Source organism: Curcuma longa, chromosome 3 (genome assembly GCF_044706935.1).
Source record: "Curcuma longa cultivar G26 ecotype Majalengka, Jawa Barat chromosome 3, ITB_CL_G26_1.1, whole genome shotgun sequence".
Taxonomy (NCBI): domain Eukaryota; kingdom Viridiplantae; phylum Streptophyta; class Magnoliopsida; order Zingiberales; family Zingiberaceae; genus Curcuma; species Curcuma longa.
This window is the reverse complement of record NC_133863.1, coordinates 7,996,155-8,022,229: the sequence shown is the minus strand read 5'-3', so window position 1 is coordinate 8,022,229 and position 26,075 is coordinate 7,996,155. Positions and strand designations below refer to the sequence as shown.

The 26,075-nt window shown below is 37.2% G+C and overlaps 2 protein-coding genes and 1 pseudogene across 3 annotated transcripts; 1 reads left to right on the top strand and 2 right to left on the bottom strand.

The window, feature by feature from the left end:
* Positions 1 to 5,386: 5,386 nt before the first annotated feature.
* LOC141825019 (uncharacterized) lies at positions 5,387 to 10,157 on the bottom strand (annotated as a pseudogene).
* A 4,178-nt stretch (positions 10,158 to 14,335) lies between these two features.
* LOC141825180 (eukaryotic translation initiation factor 1A-like) lies at positions 14,336 to 15,125 on the bottom strand. The gene has a single exon (XM_074712563.1). The coding sequence runs from the start codon at positions 15,000 to 15,002 to the stop codon at positions 14,568 to 14,570; it is 435 nt and encodes a 144-aa protein (XP_074568664.1). The 5' UTR covers positions 15,003 to 15,125; the 3' UTR covers positions 14,336 to 14,567.
* A 430-nt stretch (positions 15,126 to 15,555) lies between these two features.
* On the top strand, positions 15,556 to 25,386 carry LOC141824542 (putative protein phosphatase 2C 5). Of its 2 annotated transcripts, none has more exons than XM_074711852.1 (12): positions 15,556 to 15,862; positions 16,141 to 16,269; positions 16,412 to 16,514; positions 16,653 to 16,763; positions 17,054 to 17,133; positions 17,246 to 17,299; positions 18,385 to 18,501; positions 18,705 to 18,759; positions 18,847 to 18,879; positions 18,965 to 19,011; positions 19,857 to 19,948; positions 25,169 to 25,386. In XM_074711852.1, exons 1-12 carry the CDS (start codon positions 15,582 to 15,584, stop codon positions 25,291 to 25,293), a joined length of 1,227 nt encoding a protein of 408 aa, XP_074567953.1. In that variant the 5' UTR covers positions 15,556 to 15,581; the 3' UTR covers positions 25,294 to 25,386. The 2 variants fall into 2 exon arrangements, with proteins under 2 accessions (XP_074567953.1, XP_074567954.1); XM_074711853.1 differs by having other exon boundaries at positions 25,162 to 25,386.
* Positions 25,387 to 26,075: the final 689 nt, after the last annotated feature.

The following is a 26,075-nucleotide window of genomic DNA, read 5'->3' as shown; positions in this document are numbered from 1 at the left end:
TTGTGGCCTGGGTTCAGTTAGCGTATTGCTGGGTAAAATGGTCATTTGAATGGGAGAGAGAGAGGAGAAGGGAGGTGCAGTGTCAGGAGGGTGGAGAAAGTAATTTACATATATAGAAAGAAAGCAGAGAGAAAAAGGTATAGAGAGAGAAAGGTGGAGAGAGAAAGTCGTAGAGAGAAAGGAGGGAGAGAGAAAAAGATAGAGAGAAGGAGAGAGCGATAGGTAGAGAAAGACAGGAGGATAGAGAGAGAAAGAAGAGAGGGAGAATGTGGGTGAGGGAAAAGAAGAGAGAAGAAAGTGTGATAGAGAGAGAGAGAAAGTGGGAGGGAGGTGGTAGGTTAGAGAGAAAGAAGAGAGATAATGGAATATAAAGAGAAAGAAAACAGAGAAAATGGGATAGAGAGAGAAAGGTAAAAAGAGGAGGAGACAGCGAGGCAGAGAAAGAAAGAGAGAGAGAGAGAAAGATAGAGATAAGGAGAGAGAGATAGGTATAATTTAATATATAAAATATTATAGGAAAAATAAATAAAATAAAATAAATTTTTAATATAAAAAAGTCAGGGCGGGAATCTATTCCCGGCCGCGCCGTTCATTAAAAAAAATGAAAAAAAGAAATAAAATTTTTTTTAAAAAAAAAAGAAAATTGGAAAAAAAAATTTAAATAAAAAAGGCGCTGTTAAAAAAATATAAAATAATTAGTTAAATAATAATTAATAAATACGTATTAAATAAATTAAAAATTAAAATATATATTATATATTAAAATAAATAAATAAAAAGAAAAATAAACAAAAATTAAGAAATAAAAATTTTAATATTTAAAAAAAAGATTTGATAAAATAAATAATAAATAATTTATAATAAAATAATATATTAAAATAATACTAAATAAAAAATATATAATATATCATCTCTCTCCATCTATCGCATCACCTCTTTCCATCGACTACCACCTCTCTTCATTCATCACCATCACATCTCTCCATCCACTACCACCGTCTCCATCAATCACCTCCAATTTTCTCCATCTACCACAATCTCACTCCATTCATCACCACCACCTTTTTACATCGACTACCACATCTCTCCATCCATCATCATCACATCTCTCCATCTACTACCACCTGTCTCCATCAATCACCACCAATTATCTCCATCCATCACAATCTCTGTCCATTCATCACCACCACTTCTTTCCATCCACTATCACTATCACATCTCTCCATCCACTATCACCTCTCTCCATCAATCACCACCAATTTTCTCCATCCACCACAATCTCTCTCTATTCATCAACACCACCACTATCCATCCATAAAATTTTTTATTATATTTATAAATAAGAATTTATAGTAATAAATATTGTAATATATAATATATATGTATATAGTTATTATTTATAAACCCTAAACCCTAAACACTTTCAAGCACTTTGGCTTATACTCAATCATTCTAGATCCACACTTTCATAGAGATGCTTACTTAAAATGTCAAGGTATAAGTCTCCATTAGGTGTGTAATCGAATTGAGCCGAGCCAAACAGTAAGAGGCTCGAGCTCGAGCTCGGTTCATTTTTCCTAAGCTCGACTTCGGCTCGAGTTCGATTCGAGCTTTAATTCTTAAGCTTGAGCTCGGTTCGTAATGAAATTAAATAGTTCATGAACGGCTCAAGTTCGATTCGAAAAAGGCTCGTTTAAAGTTAAACGAGTTTAGTTCGAGTTCGATTCGAAAATAGCTCGTTTAAAAGTTAAATGAGCTTAGTTCGAGCTTGGCTCATAAATATATAATATTTATAATTCATGTAATATATATATATATATATATATATATATATATATATATATATATATATATATATATATATATATTTGTGAGTCTCTTAACAAACACGTTCGTGAGTCTTTAAACAAACATGTTTGCAAACACGTTTGTGAGCCTTTAAACGAACATGTTCGCGAGCTCACGAACCAAATACTGTTAAGCTCGAGCTCGGCTCGATAATATTTTTGAGCTCGAAATCCGGCTCGAGCTCGGCTTGTTAACTTAATCGAACGAACTCAAATGAACTTTTTTTCGAACCGAGACTCGAATAGCTAATGAGCAGCTTGGCTCGTTTACACCCCTAGTCTCAATGACTAAGATGATTTGAATACCTCATGTCGAAGAAAACTTATCTCGAACTGCAATGAGATCTTCATACACATTTATATAACCATGTGAAATCTCGTGGCAGGTCACTTCCAATGGACTAGTTACCCTTAACCAATATCTATATGTTAACTCTCAACATCTTAATCTTTCCAATTAGTGAGGATCAACTACTTGGTAAAATCAAGAAATCTAACATATGCTAGTCTCACAGAATTGATGATGTCTAATCTCATCAATCCATCGTCTAGAAGTATTTCAATACATACATAATTACACATATAAAGATACTCGTTAATTATGATCCAATCACAATCTCTCTTATGCTATGCATTATATTGTAGACATCAGTAATTGAGTTTAAGATCAAATCAAATACATAAAGAATATATACTCAAATAATAATTTTATTTATCTAATAAATAATATAATATCTAAGATAATTATCTTAGAACACTCAAATATAACATATCCTTCTCATGTTCTTTCAACTTAAACAAGCTAATGGCGTTTACCGGTACTTTCGGCAGCTAACAAAACATTGTGAAAAAGTGGAATAGAAATTTGCAAAAGTGCGAGCAGATGTGGCTTCAAAGTGTTAAACCTTGTGTGGGCAAAATTTCTTGTTAACTTCTCCGCTAATATCTTCGAAGAGAAAGGGGTTGCTCTGAGACAAGGTTCCATTCCTTGTTCTCTCAACTTCTGATGGCTCTGCCTAGTCCTTGTGTTGAACCCTCTTGGGAGCTTTGAGTCGTGGACCTCTGTGACAACTCCACCATCGCTCGTGCATCGGATGAAGGAGTTGTCATATGCCGATGAAGTATCTCTTTAATCTGGCCAAATACCGCGGATGGTCAAGCCACCAATCAATGAACAATCCGACGTGTACAACTTCCTGGTAGAGCTCAAGGGAGAGGATGATGAAGACTTGAAATGCACTTCAACAGAAGATGAGAATGGTGTCGAGGGTCCTAGCAAGTCACTCCGATACTCAAGTTAGTATTCTGTGGAAGAAAAAAAAATACCGAAGAAGAAGAAGAATTCAAAAAGTCAAACCCAGCCAACGGAGAAGAAAAAGAAGAGTCCTTCAAAAAACCTTATTTAGGATTTATATAACCGTCGAGAGAGCATCTCCATGTCTGTTAGAGTGGTGTTATTATGGAAATGTATGAGAATACCAAATCTGATGAGTGTTGGTCGCTTCCATTTCTTTTTGGTATTATGTGCAGAAGAAAAGTGTATCCGAGGGAACCAGGTCTGACAACCCTGTAACCGCCTTGGTTATTCTGCGACAATCACTGAATATCTCTGCTTCGATTTGGCGTTATGTGCAAATATGAGAGTGCTCAGGGGGTCAGGTTTGACAACCTAGTAATTGCACTCCTTTTATACCTTCTGACTATTACATGTTTCAGGAATTTGTGCAGCCTCCGAATCAGATTAAAATGTCGGGAGGTTGAGTTGTTGAGATGCTGAGTGCTAGGTTGCTAAGTGGCTAAGAAACTTGAATGAGTGGCTGAGTGGTCGAGAAGCTGAATGGCCGAGCTGCCGAGTGACCAAACTGCCGAGTGACAGAGCTGTCGAGTGGCCGAGTTGCCGAGTGACAGGGCTGTCGAGTGGCCGAGCTGCCAGGTGATAGAGCTATCAAGTAGCCAAGCTGTCGAGTGACAAGGCTATCGAGTCGCCAAGCTACCAAGTGACCGAGCTGATGAGCTATCGAGTGGCCGAGTTGCCGAGTGACAAAGTGGTCGATCTGCCGAGTGATCAAGTTGTCGAGTGACAGAGCTGCTAAACTGTCGAGTGACAGAGCTGTTAAGTGACTAAACTATCGAGTGATAGAGCTGCCAAGTGACCGAGCTACCGAGTGATAGAGCTGCCAAGGTGGCCGAGATGGTCAAGGTTTGTACATATAGATCTTTGGATAATCTCAATTTTTTATTGACTTTTGATTTAATAGATCAGTTTAATTTTTGACTATATGTGTGAGCAATAGAATTCTGCCACATCAATATATGGAAAGAAAGAAAGATTAATCGCTTATTACCGCTGCCGCCGTTACCTTTTAATACAGGTGAGACACGAAAACCAAACATTGCGGCCTCATGACAATTACAAGGCTCAAACAGGGAGTGGCAGGGCTATCAAACTTATGGAATGGTCCTTGACACTGTTCCAAGAAGGGACATGCGTATGATTTTAATTTCCTGAGATACTAAGTTGGGGTGACAAGTTGAGGTGTTTGAAACGCCAATCATCCGACGAGGTGTTCGAGATGTCGAGTACCTAAGTTGCTAAGTTAAGGTGTTTGAGATGACGACGAGCACATGAGTTGATGAGTTGAATAATCAATTTGTAATAATATTTTAAATACAAAATTTTATTGTTTTATATATTTATCACATGTTGGAATATTAAAAGGAATTATTTTGATATTATATATTTAATTATTTGAAAGTGTAAATGAGTATTTTTAGCATTTTTATTCAAATGACTTATTATCCCAATTTTTCTGAAAATGGATTGGGAGATTAATTTTCACAAATTAGATCGATCTAGCTGGTTGGTTTTCACTAAACGAGTCGGTCTGATCAGTTTACTCTCAGACGATCCATGAGTAATTTTGATCCAGAGAACTGTCTCAGGGCTTTTTAAAAAATCGAACCGATGGCCCGCCCTGTTATATTTTATAATTATGGTTATAATTAGTATCATTCGTTCACAGCTTTTAACTCATTTTTATTCGATTTTTTCAGATTTAATAAAAATTATATTTGGCCATATCGAATCGGATTCGGGAGTGAAGCAGACAAACAGTTGAACCTGCTAGTCCTTTTTGAAGATTTTATTTTTAAGTTGATACTTGTGAGCAAGCGGTTTAGTTCTTGTTTGACAAATCGTGCACAGATGTACCTGCACAAAATAAAAAACATTTACATGAGTCAAAATGAAGCTACATGTATTTCTTTTCAGTGAAAGAATAATAATTCAGCTAATTTAATCGGTCAAATTGTTTGCCAAAAAGATTTTGAGTATTTAAATTAATTATTTTATATTCTCATAAAAGAACTTGCCACCAGTAAGCAGTAGGACATGAAATCTGAAGACAAAAGAGAAAAAAATATTTTATAAATGGATATAATTGTCAAGGCTACTAGTCTACAAAGATATCCAATACATTTAAAGATACTCACCGAGCAACAATAGTTAAAATTTTAGTGAAATTTCACTACGACAAAACTTGGAGGTTTGTCCCCGTTTCCCATTCCTACAACATAGTCATTAAATCACAAAGGCAAAATTCATCAACCTAACCACATGAAGCCCCAAAAATTTCTCTTTCCCAACGGATTGTATATCTGATAAAGGATACAAGCACACCCGTAAAACAAGCCGTAAACATTTACACTGTTAGGAACCAGTTAGATACGAATACATATAAGCAGAAGCATGTTAAGTCATTATCTTCATTCCTTGATGTTAACTGATGCTTGTCAATAAAGATGAGCAGCTCAATGCTTCCGTTATTCTACTGAAGACTAGTCTGATTGGCACACATGCAATAGTAGATCCAGCCAACTTTTTAACCACCACTGTTCTCTCTTCTCCCCTCTTGCCGTCAACACTAATTGATGACAGCCTTCTTATCTTTCTGGAAGACAACCTTGATTTCTTACTTTCTTGATATTTCATTTTCAGAGAAGTCGCATTGGCATGATTGTGTTTCCTTCCTGGTTGTGATTTCACAAAAGCATTCTCCAGTGAACAAGCAAATTTCTTAGTCAAAAAGGTATCAGTAAAGCCATCCTTCACTACCTCGATTGGTATTGGGTGGCCAACAATTTCTTTAATATTCAATTTACTCGTGAGAGAGATTAGTGGCACATGGGATCCATAATAGTGTGATTTTACAGTCACTTCAACATCAAACAGATGTGAATCTAAACCGGTATATTTTAGTTGCCTGAGAACCTTGTATTTGGCATGGTCAGTGAGGGAAAGCTTGTCATCAGGAAACAATTGTCTTGGAAGAGTGGAAACGTGCAAACATATCTTGGAGAATCTATCTTGGTCTCTTGAATGTATAGAACCGTTGTTTGCAACATCTGACTGGGAGTGACTAACATTTCCGGAGAGTGGAGGACCAGAGATCTGATCTTGGGCAATGCCTTCTGCCTCTGAGATTGAGTCATCCTTGGCCGACTGACCACGGGGATCAAAGGTTAATGATTGGCTCTCAATTCTACAGTGCAAATCCACAGAAGACTCCTGCACTTTATCCTTCAAGGAATTGCTAGATTGATCAGCTCTATTTATGCAACCTTTTGAATTTGCATTTTTGTTTAAACCTTAATCCATTCAGGTTCTTCTTCCCATTCAAATATTGTTGCAAGGTTTCCTTCTGTGTCTTTTTTCTGATGTTATTAACTTGATATGCATTTCCAGTAAAGCTACTCTCACCAAGTCCTTCAGTGTAGTGTGATAGAAGATTGCCCTGGCTGGACATGCCATGTTGGTTTTCTGCTGCATCACACTCAAGGTCTTTACTCGGGAAGTCTTCAATCGTGATAGAAAGATCTGGAACACCATCAGATAGCAAAGTTAGCCTAACTAAAATTACAAGAGTATTCTTAATAAGGAAAAAAAAAAGAGGTAATATCAACATCCGTGACTCCAATTTTGTATACAGAGCCACTTACATAATTAACCTATATGCCGTCATGCAGATTTGTGTATATCAAAATCTAAATTATTTTAAAAGGAGAGAAAATAGTCAAATAAATGGCATAAGCTATGGAGATATTTGTAAATATTAGCACTCAGAAAATGTGTTGATATAATGTAGTTGCTACAAAAACTGCTAGCACCCATATTAATTAATTAGATAAATCAAACCTGAATATACAGAAAATAATGGTAAACCTCAACTATAGGGTGTCATAGGATAAACAAACAAAATTGGATGTCTATAGGAGAAAATTCGACGATGGCATATCAGTCACCTATTCATGACAGAATATAATGCTGAATGGTAAAGTAGTCAAGACTTAAGATAAGAACATCTCTACAGAAATGCAGAAAAAAAAATCAGTGCTATAATCCTATAATCACTCATGTAACATTAGATAAGTCTATGGACATACATTTCATAACTCTAATCTGTGATTCAATAAATCAAACAAGTCATATGATAACCTTGCTATATTCTATGATTAATAATCATCATAAAGGATGAGGCAAAATAGAACTTTTGATCAAGTATACCAAAATTGAAATACTAAATTGATGAGACCATTTAGAATTGTACATAGCTGGTGACTTGGACAACACATGCACAAATATGGATCAATGTCGGATAAAATAATAGCAAGTTGTACATCATGCACCTAAATAGCATTTAGATGTATGAATAACAATGAACATAAGAGAAAGAAAAATCATAAATACTGGTTTGTGTTGCATGAAATTTATTAATCTTGAACTCTGCTTTGTATCTCCGTGAAGGAAGCTAGTGATATATTTGAATTTGAAGAATCAAGCATCATGATTGCAAATAAATAGATGTAATGTTTTTCATCACAGCCACCAAATTCATTTTTTTGGTGAAATCACAATCAGCATATTTTGAGACAATCTTTCAGAATTCTCAACTTTTTCATAACTTCCATTGAAAGTATGCAGCCACCAAATCACAATGAACTGACTTTGGTGTGAGCATCTAGGTTGAATCTCAAGTATGCAGAACATATCATAGATAAATATGGATCACAAGAACAAAAAGAAGAAAGACATTTATAATGCCTATATGCCAAAGAAATTAGCTACTCCTTGTTTGGTGGGGATCAAACTACTTCCCTCCCTCTTTGGGCTGCACAGCCAAATGGTCAGATGTACGAATAAGACATATGATTAATGATCAGCATGCACATATGACAAATCACAAACGTTTTTAACTTATAATGCACTGCACATAAATCATTCTTAAGCAATTTCAAGCTAAATCATTCACAATATTATTCAAAGCCCACAATTCAAAACCAATACGAATCAACTTATAAAACAAACAGAAGAGTAATATGTTACCTTCTCTAAGATAATCCCTCACAACCAATGGTATGTCAATGAGGACATCAGAGCATTCATTGTCAATGACCTCCAACATGCTTGCAAGTTCAAAATCCTTCACTTCAGAATCAAATTTTGTACTATCCATCTTGTGAATGTTCTCACATGGATTCAATGGTGTCTCATTTGAAGATGCTGAATAATGTGGGCTAATTATGACACTACAAGGCACATCTGAGGCCTTTGAAGCAGATGGTGATTCCTTCAATTTATTTGTTGTAAGTCCATGAAGAGATGGTTGTTGTCCTTGGAAAGAACCACCAAAATAACCATATGATGGAAGTATAACTTTAGTAACCTTAGATTTCTTACTTAGTGAATGCTGACAGTTTTTTATCTTTGCGTTCTCATGATCTTGTGTAACATGTGATTGTTTCCGTTTCAAAGATGAAACAGAATATTTTCTTCTTTTTATTGAACTCAAGCTACAAAAATCACTAATGTTTGATTCACTGAGTGAAACACCATGGTGAAAGGCAGGGGGTAGCTCAGTTGAACACCAATTGTTAACATGTGCATTAGACTTTCGAATTGATGCAATCCCCAACCCTATATCCTGAAGATCTCTCATTCGCTTTATCCCTCCATTTTCCTCTGAATCATTTGGAGTTTTCCTTCTCTTTTTCTCTTTCAACTTACTATCAGTGTAAATAAGCTTCTTTTTCTGTTGAGATGACATCGAAGGTTGAGCAACCTCTCGAGCTGAATCCTCTTCCAGAACATCAACTTTCCTGATTATTTGACTTGGTTGTTTGTCAAGCTTATACATCTTCATCCTTTTAGGAAAATCATAAACCATCTTTCTTAAAGAGAAAGAGTCATTGTTTCCTGAGCCATTCTGATTTCCAGCAAGAACATGAGGCTTTTCAATCTCCAAAGCATGGCGAATAGCATCTTCTCTGCGGATGTACTTTCCTGTACTGGTTGAGCGTTTCTTTGAGTGAACACCAGAAGTCATGACCTTCTCAATGCATTCATCAAATTCACCACAACGAAACGCTTTAATACGAGCTGATTTTGCAATATTATACCAGTCCCTGGTTGCAAGGTTGATTATTAACAAACTGAAGTTTGTACAGGTATCATGGTACAACAAAGCTGAATAAAAGAGAAATGGGTGCATCCTAGCATCAATTCAAAACTTCTATAGCATATGTTGAAGCTAGGATGTTAAATCTTAATTAAAATAAATGAACTCAGCAAACCTTTTAGCTTCCTATATGGCTAACTATGAATCACCATAAACAAACATAAAGAAGTGTAAATCATCATGTCATTCCTACTGTCAGTTTATGTGGCATTACTCATCCTGTTTCCCTATCAACACTGTCTGATTTGATGAACTACATGTCTGGAAGGCTCCATGACAGTCTATTAAGAAAATTGTTTTCCTCGATTTATCTATCTGGTGTTTACTACAGAGAATTCACATCATCCAAAAGGGAAGAATAGATCCAAAAATAATATTAAAAAATATAAGTCAACAGAATCATCTATGACATGCTTTGAAGTCACATTTTTAAAGGGTAAATATTAAGGGTATAAAACGCATCTTCTGTGGATATGAGCATAGAAAAAGGTCTCCACTACAACCAAATAGATAACCGAATCCATTCAAGGCATGACGATTTAATAAGAGCTGTAGGAAAAACTTACTACCATTAGAAGAGTGGATTAATAGATAAATATACTTACATACTTCCATCTTCACGACCAAGAAGCTTGATAGGAGTCCCTGATCTCGGTGGAACCACACATTTCGCCTGCAGTTCGTCTCGCCCAACAACACGGCCGGGCCACCATGAGCCATTAGGACGACGGACCCACACGAGTCCACCAGCTGACACATTGCTGCAGCTCAACTCCCCATCTTTCTTGCTGCTCATGGCCAGAACCCCCGCAAATCTATGGAAGTTCCAACGAGCTGAATAAATAAAATTAAGAATCGCCCTTCCTCCAGTATCCGACGCCTGGGCTTGCTCATATGATAAGGGATTTTAATCACTGCTCATTCTACCTGAGAAGGCTACATTAAAGGCACAAGAAGAAATCGTGTTAGGGCACTCGTAAATCGAAGGCTGAAAGGGTGTCCTTTAAGTATCTGCTCACAGACTTTTGGATAGAGAGTTAAAATGAAAGGAAAGCATGGGGCGAGGCACTCATTTATCAATATAACAGAAAGATTACCTAGAACAGGCTCCTGAAGCATTGAAGAAACAGCCATGCCTGATGAAAAAAGGAGGAAGGTTTAGAAGGACACTGAACTAGAAGAGAACAAGGGAAACAAGCCATTAAAAGAACAAAACAAAAGAGGGAAACGAGAAAGCGACCACAAGGACCAAAAACACAGGCTAAAAGTTCAAGGGTAGAAGACACTCTTTGGTTTTTTCTTTTTCTTCTTCTTCTTCTTCTTCAGTACCTCTACAGAACAGAGGGTGGATTGGTGCAATGGATGCAGAGGAAGGAAGGAAGGGAGAGGAGAGGAGAGAGTGGGAAGAGTAGCGATGGGTGGTAGAAGAGAAAGAAAGGAGCAGCGCTGCTGCGTTGGGTGCGAGAATAGGAATGGCAACAGATTGGAACAGGCTGGGCTCGGCTTCGGGCTGCCCATATGGGATCAGACCTGATTCGTTCGTTCCACAACTTCCACCAGGAAGGCAAATCCTAATTGGGCGTGATGTGGAATAATGAGCTCAGATCATAAACACTTAAAACGTTTCTTTTAAAAAATTTCATAGCCCAATTATTTATCTCAATTACTTGGATTAATTACACAAATCTTAAGCAGCTGTTAGAGTTCTTTGCCAGTTTTAATTTTGAAATCCACCTACACAAAAAGCTTCAGTGCTTTAATTTTTTTTTTTTTTTGGTCAAACTCTATGTAACGTCATTTGTTAATATAAAGATCTTCATCAATCTTTTATAACTTCCACTCTAATAATTTTTTTCTCCAGCTATATATGTTTAACGCCTGAGCTTAATGCCATTAATTTATAAAGAAACATTTACTCCTTTAAACTTATCTCCATTTTTAAAAAATTATCTTAAAACAATGAGATCGCCAGATGAGATCTTAAAATTATCAAAATACTTTAAAACGATACTAGTCTAGGGACTTAAAACAATGAGATCACTAGATCATGCTTTACTTTATCTCATAATTTCCGAACAAGTCAACCACATCTCTCTGTGCAGAATAATTCGTGTAGACTTCTGTCTAAATGTATTTATATACAACAGAAACCCTTATAGACACGGAAATATGTACTACAAGCGAGCATGAGCCACATCCTGATGCCAAGCTTTCTCAATAGGCCATAAAATGTGTCTAACATGCAATCACTCGTTCACAATTGCACCTATCAGGGATACACTAACAAGAAGAGGATAAAAAATTCACAAGGCAGGGACAGGAAGCCTATCGTCCAGTCGAGGAGCAATCCCCTGCCAACCAAACCCAATCCGACTGCAAAGGCAACTGCATATTTCCAATTGCACTTGATGTTTCTCCTCCCTTCGCTGTTCTTCAATGGCATCCGAGGTAGTATTGGCAATTTCAGGATATTAGTCAATATTCGATCATCCTTTAGCTTATGCTGGAGGAAAAGGTTCTGGCACTGCAATACCTGTAACCAGTTTGTATGCAAACAAATGCGAGACCTGTTTGAACCATAGCTTGATTATATGTTCCATTTCATCATAAGCTTTCTGGGCATCCTTTTTGGTTTTCCTTGCTTGGGGTTGGGAATGGCAAAATGCCCACTGCGTCTTCTAACGACTGTAGTTGCTCACAAATAAAATCCTTATGATATCTAAAGTTTGGTTGCATGATCTGAAACCACCATTTTGTTTCAGGTGACAAATTAGAATTCATGGAATTTTTGTTAGGCATGAACCTGGGAACAAGGTAATATTGCACAGTGGTACTCATTGCCTGAATCATTTTGTGCAATGCGACAACAACCTAATTTTGGAGCTCTCTTTGCGTCCTGGACTAGGCAACGGTTAGCAGCGCGCTGCTGAGCAGGCCTTCTGCAGTTTCCATTAGTGGCTCGTTTTCTCAAATCATTAGGCATATTTTTTCTTGTCAGAAGCATATGAGATAACATGAGTATAGAACAATCAAACAAAGGCAACACTGTCAGAAGACGTAAGAAACAAAGGCAACACTGTGTATTAGAATTACCTTGGTGGCTCAGCTTCGAAAGGATACATTGAGAGGATGATGCATTCCGCGTGCACTGTTGCCAAAAGCATTTAGTGAGTGGCAGTAAGACAGTATCGTATATATTTTTCAAGAAGAGTTTTTATTTCTAGTGTCATAGATTCAACAATAACCATTAGTAGCTTCCATGCAGAGGGTGAGATCTCTCTCCACAGGAAAAATGTTGGTCCATATTAACGGATCCATAAAAAACTTATCATAAGGCTATGAAAATTGTTGATACCCACCCAGCAATAAGATCTGTGGTATCTACAAAATTCAGCAAGCTTCGAGGAGAAAATACACCAGTCTGTAATATAAGCTTGCATCTGGATCAAGTATCTAAAGAATCCATTTCATGCCATCAAACAAAACATATAGAACACATTATAACATGAGAGAAAATTCATATGCGAACAAACAAATTAAACCTTGAGGCTCAGCTAAACAAAATAACACAACAGATGGATCTACCTTGTGCATGTAGTTCCAGCTTCAGCCACAACAATTTGGTCATGAACGAAACTTAAGCATTTAAGTCACATATAAAAGCAGTCAACAAGCATAAGCAGGTAAATGCAATATACCAAATACATAACTACAACAAGCAAACTGCATAGCCTACAATAGGAAGGCGGTTGATGATCAATTTTGACATGCAACAAATATTTCTGAAAACTATCGAGACAAAACACTAGAATAAATAAAGCTGATCAAAAAAAAAATTTTACTAGCCAATTGAAATATTAGCATCTCCATATCACAGAAGACTATGGTCTTGTACCCAAAGGCAACAGTATAAATTTAAAGGCAAGCTATCTTAGAAAAAGTTGACAATCATAAACCATGCAAATATCTTTATCGATAGTATAAGTTGGGAGTAACACCCCAGCCGCAGAACCATCCTTGAGCACGCAATTAAACAATAAGGAAAGGCTACACTGAGTCATATTTCACGAAAGAGGCTAGCAACAAATTTTTCTTTGATAGAATGAACTTCAACAATTAGGTATTCATGAAAGAATAAACTAAGCATATAATTGTGAGCAGAAAACATTGATTACTATAAGTAACTCCAACCAAATGGGATGAGTAATGAATCGAACATAAAAAAAAGCCCCCTTGATTTCAGTGGAACTTAGAAAAGCTGCACAAACGCAGAATAAAATGTAGGGGTAACAAATACTTCTATTTCTATATGGGTAGGTCAAGGATTTATTCCAAAAGAACAATGTCACACAACATCAGAATTTGGGGAAAACTTTAACACAATAGACTAAGAAACACTAAGGCCTAAGCTAAAAGACTGTATTTTTTTAGAATAATGATACACTACATGAAAACACAACATGAAAATGCAACATGACACACTATAGACTTGGGTCCCACATCCATGCAGTGTAGTGTGTCATGTTGCATTTTCATATTGTGTTTTCATGTAGTGTATCATTTCTCATTTTTTTATAGCAGTCAAACATAAGCATCAAGGGCAACAAATAACACAGAAATTAAAAAACAAATATTAGTTTATGATAAAAGTTATAAACTACCAACCAACTCCAGCAGGAAATCAGACAATATTCACTGAAGAAGATGGATCAACAAAATCATAACCTCAACAAGTACACATCAATATTTAAGTAATCCTGAATTAAAGCCGAATGCAAGCATATCAATTATCTCCAACCAGACCCAGAACAGCAATTCAATTCAATCAGAAGCTATAGCTTATATTTTGATCAAACTGAAAAAAAAAAAAGCAGAGAAGTGTAGAATAAATTGTCTTTGAATGACCATCAAACCTTTATTTTGATGTGGGTAAGAGCATGAGAACCCAATTACATCGAGACAACAACAAATAACTAAAGACGCTCAAAGATACGAATTTTTATAGCAAATTATAACCATGAACAAAGACAAGATTATATATCTTGTTCACATGGGCGGCAACCATCGCAGGAATTAAGAATTTAATACAAGCATCTTCACACAGCAGCAGAAGTAAATTTAGGCGTATAATGAAGCCAAAATGAAAGGCACATCGTCTAAGTCAGACCACATTCAGGAGAAAGAGAGAAGGTCAGGATCCAGTTCCTTAGATCTTGTCGATATCTTCATCCTCAAACTCGATGTAGTCATCAGCGCCGCCCTCGTCCTCCTCGTCCAGGCCTCCGATACCCTCGTTGAGACGGATGTTCTCAGGAAGCTCACCGTATGCCTTGAGGAGACGTGCCTCATCGGGCATGTACTTGAAGATGACGTCGGCTTTGTCGTCCTGGTAGTCACGGAGGCCGACAAGGATGATGTCCCCAGCGGCGATCCATACCTTCTTGTGCATCTTACCACGGATGTGGCAAAGCCTCTTAGTTCCATCGATGCACGTCGCCTCGCAGCGGCCGTTGCCGAGCATCCGGAGAACCTGGGCGTACTCCTGACCGTCCTCCTTGAATACCAGCTCACGCTTCTCGTCGTCGGCCTCGTTCTTCCCCCTTTTACGGTTCTTCCCTCCTTTACCCTTGTTTTTCGGCATCTTTCTTCGGAGTCTCAAGACGAAACCCTATCGCTTAATCCTTTGGCCCCTTTATTCAAGCGCTTTTGTTCGGTGTCCTGAGATCGCGTCAAGGCCACGGAAGCAGAAGGATCGCTCGCGCTACCCTCGTTATAATCCCGGAAGGTTCTGCACGCCAATCTTGAAGCAGAGCAAACAACTGGACCAGCCTGACAAATATCGAGTAAATGGGCCTCCTTTTAATGGCTCAAGTTAAAGAGTTGTCATTAATTTTTTTTTCATTGAAAAATTTTTATTTTGTTAAATATAAATTTCTTTATCTACTATAAAATGAAAACAATATTTAAAAATAGCGAGGAACTTTTAGAAATAAAATGTTTTCAATTTCTGTAAACAAATTAGATGGTTCAAAATTGGGTCTAGCCCAAGTATAGTAAATGGGCCATATAAATGCAGTAAAATTAGGTCCACACCCTATTTTCAAAATATTATTTAATTGTCCTGGAAAAACTAAATTTTAATTGGCTATAATTTTGTTATCCCTTTCTTACCGGTTTCCACAAGAGCAGCGGGAACCTCTCGCTTGCTGTCTCGTTTTCTATGGCGATGGTGAGCGCGGGGCTGTTGCGAGCGCTGCCGTGCTGTCGGATTGGAGTAGAATGGAAGGAGAGTAGAAGGCTTAGAGGCTTTCGATGCTCGGCAATCTCTGTCGAGGCGCCAGTGGCGGGCATCTCCGGCATTCGATGGGGCTCCAGCAAGCTCCAGGGGGCCCGATCGGAAATGGAGGACGAAGTAGTTCTCCGGTCCGATGGACTCTCGGGATTTTCCTTCGCTGCCATCCTCGACGGCCATGCCGGTTTCTCATGCGTGGAGTTCCTGAGGTTTGCTTCACACCGTGTTCACTTTCTTTGCTGTTTTTGCTAATCTCTAGTCATAGTTCGTAATTGATGATAGGTCTACCATGATTTGTAACTAGGATAAGTTTTATTTCGAGAATTTTAGTATATAATTACTTCATTTCAAGTAACATACTGATCTATTTTATGTTACTCCTTCAACAAAGTATTAGAGATTGGTTTTTTTTTTTTTAATCTTGAACTTGACCTCAGTAGATTTAAATCGGAAAGCATTGAGTGTTTATCCTTAAAAACGAATGCAGGGAGGAATTATACAAAGAATGTGTCACAGCTATGCAAGGTGGGTTGCTACTTACCAGCAATAACTTTGGTGTTGTAAGAGAAGCAATTGAAAAAGCGTTTGCAAATGTTGATGCCAGGCTCTCGATTTGGTGAGCCCTAAAAGAATATTGACTTAGCTTAATTGTTGTTTTTTACTAATTTGCCACTTTCTAATCTTAACCAGTGGTCACTTAGTTACACTTCAAAAATCTAGTATTTCCTTTTTATATGTCAAACCTCTTGGTTATGAAGGCTTGAACAGACAGGCAAGGATATTGAATCTGGTGCAACAGCGACTGTCATGTTTGTCAGTAACGATGCACTAATCATTTCACATGTTGGTGATTCCTGTGTGGTAATTCCTCTATTTCTGCTAGTGTTATTCCTCTGTAATATACTGTCAAATTGAACTTCAAACTATCAATCATGTAGATGAAAAGGGCATGGTTGGATCTTTGTTAATTTTGTTGATTGATTGTACTCTATCACATAGGTTATATCTCGCAGTGGGAAAGCTGAAATGCTGACAAATCCACATCGACCTTATGGAAACAATAGAGTTTCTCTCGAAGAAATCAAGCGTGTTAGAGCAGCGGGTGGATGGGTGTGTTTCCTTTCTGGTTAAAATTCATGTCTCATAGAGATAAGTTTTATTTAATGCCCTAATGAAATAACATTCAATAGCTTTGCAATAGAATTCATGAAGTTAAGCTCATTGATTAATTTATCAGATTCACTTTTTGATCTATAGAAAGTGTCACACTTCTGGAATGCCTATAAAATATTTATAGTTTCTAGTGTCATGAGAACACAAACATTTAAGTGGGCATGTCGGAATTTTCTCCCTTTTGTCATATAATTTTTTTTAGTGATTGCATTTCATAAAACCTATAGATTGTTGATGGTCGCATCTGTGGGGATCTTGCCATTTCTCGGACTTTTGGGGACATACGCTTCAAGTCAAAGAAGGATGAGTTTGTACTTCATAACTCTTTTCTTATCTTGCTTAAGACTAGTTGAATTTCGCATGGTATAATGTTGAACTAGCATTGGATTGTAAGTTTCCCTCCGGCAACTTTTCTGTAGGATGCTATTGAAAGGAGTTGAGGCGGGACGATGGAATGATAAATTTGTCTCCAGGTATTATACGGAGGCTAACTCTTCTGCTTCTTTACTCTTCTGGGTTCCCATAATTTGTTCTTTTTTAACTTGTGATATGAAAACTGAACATGAGAGTAATAGTCATGATGATTTGCCACAGTGCATTAAAGTATTAATATCCTTATCTGGAGATTGTCTGATAGGTTTTGCTTTACTTTAATCTGTTCCTCCCTGCAGTAGTACATGAATATTTCTTTAAAGCATTTCAACCAGATGCTTGCACAATAATTTTTCTTAGTTAGAAACATATTTAGTCATATAGTTAAATACATTATAAAATTATAGCAAAGCTGTTGTTTATTTGATGTTTTCAAATGGACTTTAATTTATTTGCTTTGGAAACAGCTTTTTGAATTGTTCTGTGGCAGGGTAGTATGGTTTAAATACCGGTGAACCTAAGCCTCTCCCAGCTTCTGATTTATTATGAATACCATTTAAGTCTAACTCATTGCATGAGCCTCTGTTTATGTTAGATTTATAATATTTACCATAAAGCTAGTGCAACTAGAATATAAAAGGAACATTTAGCTTTGAAAATATATCTACTCAAACATTTAAATGTTTTCCTATGACCATTGTTTTTCATTTCCATGAATGCACAATAAATATATCTTCATTTCAATTGACAAATGATGACTTTTTAGCAAAATACCAAATCTGTAAAATTTATATCCAGACCATCATAGAAGACAAAATTAATGCCTAATCTTCTTCATATGGATTTCACTTTCAAAAAAGGCATACTAGACTACAACTGCCTTTTGTCCTATTTTTCCTTATGTGATATATCTGTGCAATTATATGTTAATTCTACAATACATGACTTCTCATCATACTGCAAAATATTCTATTTGATGTTCACAAAACTGTAATCAGTTCCTGGTATTATTTGCTTTTTTTTCTAATATAAATATACAAACCAAGTCCAACATAACACAATAAAGTGGGACCTTTCATGAATTCATGGTTACTGGAAACTGTCAAAGATGCACACTACTTAAGGCTATCTCTTCTTGGTTTACTTCTTCAGAATTATCAATAGCCAGTTGATTTTTCTTTTGTAGAATTCAGTTCAAAGCAGATATAGTAACTTCTTCACCAGACATATCTCAAATAGAACTCAGCTCTGATGTGGAGTTTGTTTTACTAGCTTCCGATGGTCTATGGGACTATATGAAAAGGTTTGTATGGCTGAAGATTTTGGTTACTATATTAACTGGCTTTTTTAATTCTGCAAGATTAAATGGATTGTAATTCATCTTTTGGTAACTTTTCATTAATTAATTGTTTGTGTATTTGAACTTAATGCCTGAGAAGTAATGCATGATACTATGCTTGTGAATCTCCTTCCATTTCTAACTAGATCAAGCAACTGATTATTCAGCTCAGAAGCAGTATCTTTTGTCAGAGATCAGCTACGCCAGCATGGTGACGTTCAGGTGCATTATTGTTATCTCAATTATAGTTACCTGGTATTGCTCGTGGTTTGTGTATATTAGTAAGTTCCACACTCTATTTTGTTTCAGATAACTTGTGAAGCTCTAGCACGTGCTGCTCTGGTATCTTTACTTCATGATACTTGCTGTTATAAGTATATTTCAGTTTTGACTAAGATGCTGTCTGGCCAACCTTTTTATTCTGCAGGACCGACAATCACAAGACAACATAAGCATAATTATAGCCGACTTGGGGTAATTAATCCTGTTTTGTAATCCACTTGGCTTTTGCATGTAATGTCCTTGCAAATCCGCAAGTACCATACAATTATTTGACCTCTGATTTCAAATTTAGGTGAAAACATGAAAGACTTGGAATTTTTCACTGCACACAACTGTTTTCTATAACTTAATTTGCAAGCCAAGATAACATGCTAATGATGAGAATTAATTGAAAGGTAAATGGAAACTGGTAGCACAACTTCACTTGCCTTTGAAAGGAAAATATACGATAATGACAAGGACTAGGTAACAGTGGCTGGATATCATTTTGGTTTTCAGTTCCTTGGGTGATTAGTAGGTGTTTGGTCAAGTATCTCTACACATTTGGTCACGGTGAACCGATCAATAATGGCCAAGTTATCTGGTTAAATTTCTGGATACAACTGAAAACTCCTATTGTAAGACTATCAGAATGACAATATAAGCTCACTGGTTTAGATGCTTACATATCCTAGTAATGCAGATTGATTTTTTTTTTAAATCATGTTCAGTCGTGTGTCACGTGATTATGTGTGACTTAATAACAAAGAATATATTTATGAGCAAATCCCTACTCTTACAGCTCAAATAGAAAACCCATGAGTGTAATGGCAATGTGATGGCGCACCTATGATGTGGTACAAAACTTAACATCAACAATCATTGTCTCAGAAAATTCTTCCATACTGATGAATAATTCAGACACTAAACTTGTAGTAAATCACATGATGCAGGGCAAGGTCAGCATTAAGGCATGTTGGCTTGGGATCTATATACTGATTTGTCCCAGTATATAATCTTTATGAATGATAGTCATATGCTACTTGTATAAACTGCAGGAGGACAGATTGGCAGAACTTGCCGGTGCAGGGACCAAACTACCCCTATGAAATAAGCCAAGCCTTTGCGACAGTAAGCGTTGTTTTTCTAGGTATATGGTTATTCTCTTTCCTTGTTATATAAAGAAAAGTTGATTAGGTTGTACATAGTTATAGACATTTTCATGTAAATTGAAACTCTTTTACTAGTTGCTTTTGTTTCACAGAAAAAGCTTTTTTTTATCAGTTATAGTGTCATGCTTGATATAGATGTACTACATCCATAGTGTCACAGCAATCAGCCTACTGAAATTTCCTCTTAGTACTTGTGCATTTATATCAGATATCAGTGATTTTAGATTCTGATCGGAACGTGACTTTTTATTTTTATCCTGTCCGAAGTAATGCAAATTTGGACTTCGTAACAATAAATGTTACTGTTTGCCCCCTACTTTGTGACTGCTTCATTTCCATTGCCAAACTCTCTCACTACTATAAGCACCAGTCCAACCAAGAAGAATACCAGTGCATTTAACGACTCAAACACCAGATAAAAGTGTATCTCAAGAATGGGTATGTGGCTGTATGATGATGACCATGTATAAAGCACTCAGTTTTTGGACTGTGGATTGGACCAAAATAGAAACAGAAACATTTTGTATGTTGCTACTACAACAAAAACAAGAAGATAGAAATAGGTTATCTTGATGAACATGATAGAATCAAGGTAGTAACGAAGAACAAAAACAAGGACATCAATATGAAAAAAACATGAAAGAATAACATCTAATATCAAAGAAAGGAAGATTTTCAAAGTCAACATGAACTATGTTTATATAATCTAACTCTGTTACTACTATAAATTTACCTATGGACATGGTAAATATCTTTCACTTAACAATTTTGCAGTTGCAGAAGCCTCAGATAGAACTGATGGCAAAAAGAAAAAACTGACGCATTAATAAAGAAGAATTGGATAACAAGGAGGCAAAAATCTTCAACAACTACATAATCTCAAAGTTCACACACAAACTCTGTTCTCGATAACAAAGTCAAACTCTAGAGTCACTAAAATGAAAGGTTTCTCAAATGAAAACAGAACAAGTCAATTCAAGGTCTCTTTATGTGGACTTAGATTAGGAGATGCCCATAATAAAAGCTTCAACCTAACAGTCTGAAAGTGAAAAAAAAAAAAAAAAAGCGCAGAACAAGTTTTAAATTTGACATCCAACAACTTCATGTCCAATTTAAGTGTACTGCAACAGCGAAACATGCTTAAATCTTCGATTGCAACCAGAACATAAACCCTAAATCTCCGGGAGCAAGTGGTGGAAAATTAGAGGATGAAAGAGGATAGCAATACCCTTTTACCCTTAGAGCTTCCATCGCTTGGCCCGGCGCCGGAGCCGCTGTATTGGGCCAAACTGAGAAGTTTGATGGGACGGATAGCATGTTCCGCTCTACAAGATAATGTTATGATGGGTCGTTTTGTTTCAAATATCTCATTTCAATCTCTTTGATTTTCTTTATTCCTCGTTGTTCCAGCTTCTGGGTGAGCAGCTACTTCAGCACCTCACTTGAACGGACTTGGGTGAGAAAGAAGGCCGGGAGCTTCTAGATTCTGTGAGCACAAGAAATGTGAGTAGGAAGGCCAGGGGTTTCCCCGGCGCGATCACTCCGATACATAAGTTAGCTTCTAGAGAAAGAGGAGGAGATTGAGAACGAAAAAGAGAGTGTGTGAGATTGCATCCCTTTACGACCATAACATGAATCTTGGGTTGAGTGAAGTAGTTGATATGGTTTTAGATGACGAATTCGAAGTCGTATCACAGGGTTCAATAGAACCGGAGAGAGCGACGAGAAGGCCCGAGAAAGTTGGGTTTGGGGAAAATAAATCGCCGACCATGAAAAAGATCTTGGCCGACCTCGCTGACCTCCTCCGGTCATGCCCGCTTTGGATCGAAGGAACAAGCGAAGCCTGAGCTTGTTTCGGCTGCCGATACGAATTCCCTTGTGCAGTAGGAGCAGAATCCTGCTCTGGTTTTTATGAACGCTGACGAACTATACCTGTCCAAGGCCTCGGTTCCTCCGCTACAATCCTAATAGTCGCCTTGAGATTCTCATGCGCATAGAGGGCGAGGATGGAGGAAGGGGAATTGGTGGATGCCTCAAACTGTGATTTTGAGGAGAGTGACACGGAGGATGAAGAGGAAGCAAGGAGGCCTCTTTGGGGGGTCAAAAAGAACATGGACGTTGCTTCTGATTGGATGGTTAGTTTATTCTTGCTATTTTTCTTCCATGGACTCAGGATTTCGCTCTCCCAAAGATCATAGATTATGGAAGTTCCATGGAGGATTTTCCGAAGCTTCATGACAACCACGGTCCCTCACATGGGATATAACTTATGCTGAATTTCATGGGCGTTTCTGAGATTTGCTTCAATGTGCCTCAGAAAGAACTTATCTGTTCAATTGATGGAGGTTCTATGGAGGATTCTCTGAAGCTTCAAGATAACAGCAGGCCTTCTTAAGTTGGAACAGAACTTATGATCACTTTGATGGGCCTGTCTGAGACTTGCTTCAATGTGCCTCTAAATCAACCGACTTGTCCAATTGAAAGCGATGGTGAAAGCATATGGTAGTATCAGATGTTCAACGAGAAAATAAATCGAGTTTTGAAGGCGCAGCATCATTTCTACTCAGGCTTCGCTTGTTCCTTCGAGCCAAAGGGCATGATTAGAGGAGTTCAGCGAGGTCGCATCGCCATTCTTCTTGGCCAAGGTCTTTTTTTTTCATGGTCGGCGATTTATTTTCCATCCTTATATGGCGCGACCCAAACCATAATTTCTCGCGAGAAGGCCCGCTTCTGTTCTCGTCGCTCTCGCTGGCTCCATCGATTCCTATGACACGGCTTCGAATTCGGCCATCTAAAACCACATCAACTACTTCACTCAACCAAAGATTCATGAGAAGAAGCGAATGAGGAATAAAGAAAATCAAAGAGATTGAAATGAGATACTTGAAACAAAAAAGAGTAGAATAAGTGAGATTTGCAAACCAAGGGCTGAGATTGGTAGATAGCAGAAATGGCACGGGGTGTTTCCTAGAGATCCATCAATTCCTCGCTGAATACTTTGTTCTGCCATTAGCAGCTCCAGCTGAGGTCTTGGAGATGGTGTTTGATCACTTTGCGGCCTCGCCGACGATTAATTAATAAGAATATTGTATTACATTCGACCGTTAGGTCGCCAGGCATTGCAGTGAACTCGCGGATCTATAACCAAAACGACTCATTATCCGGCCCATCAAACTTCTCAGTTTGGCCCAATACAGATTACCTTAAAGAAGGCAGCAGCGCCGGCGGCGCCTGAGGCTAACTCCAAAATGTGTACAATCCCTGCGTCTTTACTCTTCTTGGTTCCCATAATTTGTTCTTTTTTACTTGTGATATGAACAACCGAACATGAACATGTGAGTAATAGGCATGATGATTTGCCACAGTTGCATTAAAGTATTAATATCCTTAGGAGATTGTCTAATAGGTTTTGCTTTACTTTAATCTGTTCCTCCCTGCAGTAGTACATGAATATTTCTTTAAAGCATTTCAACTAGATGTTTACACAATAATTTTTCTTAGCTAGAAACATATCTAGTCATATAGTTAAATACATTATAAAAGTATAGTTCAAAGCTGTTGTTTATTTTATGTTTTCAAATGAACTTTAATTTATTTGGTTTGGTTTGGCTTTAATTTCAATTGTTCTGTGGCAGGGTAGTAAGGTTTAAATACTGGTAAAGCTAAGCCTCTCCCAGCTTCTGATTTATTATGAATACCATTTAAGTCTAACCCATTGCATGAGCCTCTGTTTATGTTAGATTTATAGTATTTACCATAAAGCTAGTGCAACTAGAATATAAAAGGAACATTTAGCTTTGAAAATATATCTACTCAAACATTTAAACGCTTTCCTGTGACAATTGTTTTTCTTTTCCATGAATGCACAAAAAATTTCCATTGTATTTAAACCTATATGGAGGCATCTTCATTTCAATCGACAAATGATGACTTTTTAGCAAAATACCAAATCTGTAAAATTTATATCCAGACCATCGTAGGAGACAAAATTAATGTCTGATCTTCTTCATATGGATTTCACTTTCAAAAAAGGCATACTAGACTAAAATTGCCTTTTGTCCTATTTTTCCTTATGTGATACGCGGTTTTGGCAATTATATGTTAATTCTACTGTTCCTATCTGAGATCGTGGCCTAATGAGTCAGCGGAAACAATTGCTGTGAGGTCACGATGAAGGCCTTGATAAAGAAGAAAATGCCTAAGATGTCTGCAACACTCAAATGAGAGTTAAAATGGCTGTCGAGGTGGAACTCAACACGACAACTTTGATGCTCAAGTTAGCACCGGGGCTAGGAGAAGATGAAAATAGTAGTGAAGTAGGGAAGAAGAAGAAAAGAAGGTGAGTGCGTGCATGGCAATATTTTTTGCACATGCATTCCCCAAGATTTATATGATAAGACAATGAGAGTCTCCACGTCATAACCAATGAGAAGACCAGATCCAATAGTCGTTAGCGGCTTCTCCAATCGCTAAGCGCTACATGTCTATAAGAGAGCATCTAGGAGATCAGGTCCGACAACTATAATTGCCTCTTCATTCACCCATGGCATTGTGTTTGAAAATATTCATAGTAGTTGTTAGTGAGCCAGTGTAGGGTGTAAGTTCCAACTGTGGATAAGGAAATGTAGATGGAGAGTAGTCTTGAAGATAGGACGGCATAGGCTAAGTGGCCAGACGGAATCGGGGAGCCCAAGTTCTGTGGAATCAAGGGTACTGTGCTGATGGAGTTGAAGAGTTTGAGCCTTCTGAAGTTGAGGAGCTTAAGTCCTCTAGAGTCAAGTGAGCCTGAGTCCTTTGGATTCAAGGAGATTGAGTCCTCTAGAGTCAAGAAACTTGAGTCATCCAGAATCAAGTGTACCATTTTGACCTCCACTTAAATTTGACTATTGACCTGACCCTATCAGGTATAGGTCCCTTTTTCCACCCTATCATCTACAATACATGACTTGTCGTGATACTGCAAACTATTCTATTTTGATGTTCACAAAACTGTAATCAGTTCCTGGTATTAGTTGTTTTGTTTTTTTTCTAATATAAATATGCAAACCACGTCTAACATAACACAATAAAGTGGGACCTTTCATGAATTCATGGTTATTGGAAACTGTCAAATATGCAGACTATTTAAGGCTATCTCTTCTTGGTTTACTTATTCAGAATTATCAATAGTCAGTTGATTTTTCTTTTGTAGAATTCAGTTCTAAGCAGATCTAGTAACTTCTTCACCAGACATACTCAAATAGAACTCAGCTCTGATGTGGAGTTTGTGTTACTAGCTTCTGATGGTCTATGGGACTATATGAAGAGGTTTGTATATAGCTGAAAAAAATGAATTGCTTTTAAAAAACATTTCTTATTTAATTTGACGGCTAAAATAAATGTACAGACCACGCAATGATAATGAACATTTAATTCACATTTATTTATCAGGATAAATCTTTCTAGAGTTATTGTACAATTGATGTAATATGCATTCATTATAATAAATAAGGTAACTTTTGTTTGGTATCTAGATCGTATTAATTTTTGAGCTTTTATGAAAATCCCTTTAGCTTTATTAATCATGTGCGGAACTGTTATCTCATGAATTGCAATTAGCAATAATTAAGCACAACAATAACATAATTAAACAATATAGTTCGTAACAAAAAAAATAGCACTAAAATATGGATACAATAATACTTCATCTAGTGTTACTTAACATACCAACAATCAAAAAGCTGTAACAAAAGCACTATAAGCTAATACAGTCACATATAAAACATATATGACCGACAAAGAGACATAAAACTCTTTCATGAGTGAAAAAAATAGCTACAGGCACATAGGTAAAAGATTGCCATCAGCAAGGGAGATCTTAAGATTATCTCATCGCAATTTGCAATGTAATGCGATGCTCAAAGCCCATGCGCAATTTCCCAACATCATTTGGCATATATTCATATCAAAACTATATATCTATACACACACACACATAAACATCAGCAATCTCAAAAGGCATGACCATTTCCTCAAGCACATCATCGATTGCTAGTTAGATCTGTTTGCATTCTCGAAAGAAAATCATGAGAAGTAATCAACAGCCCCCACGGGCGGGGTCAACTG

Excerpts from the sequence above, each read along its gene's own strand:
- LOC141825180 (XM_074712563.1), bottom strand. The coding sequence starts at position 15,002 with ATGCCGAAAAACAAGGGTAAAGGAGGGAAGAACCGTAAAAGGGGGAAG.
- LOC141824542 (XM_074711852.1), top strand. The coding sequence starts at position 15,582 with ATGGCGATGGTGAGCGCGGGGCTGTTGCGAGCGCTGCCGTGCTGTCGG. Across the intron at positions 16,515-16,652 it reads ATGTTGGTGATTCCTGTGTG|GTTATATCTCGCAGTGGGAA; the intron begins GTAATTCCTCTA and ends TCTATCACATAG. Across the intron at positions 16,764-17,053 it reads TTAGAGCAGCGGGTGGATGG|ATTGTTGATGGTCGCATCTG; the intron begins GTGTGTTTCCTT and ends TAAAACCTATAG.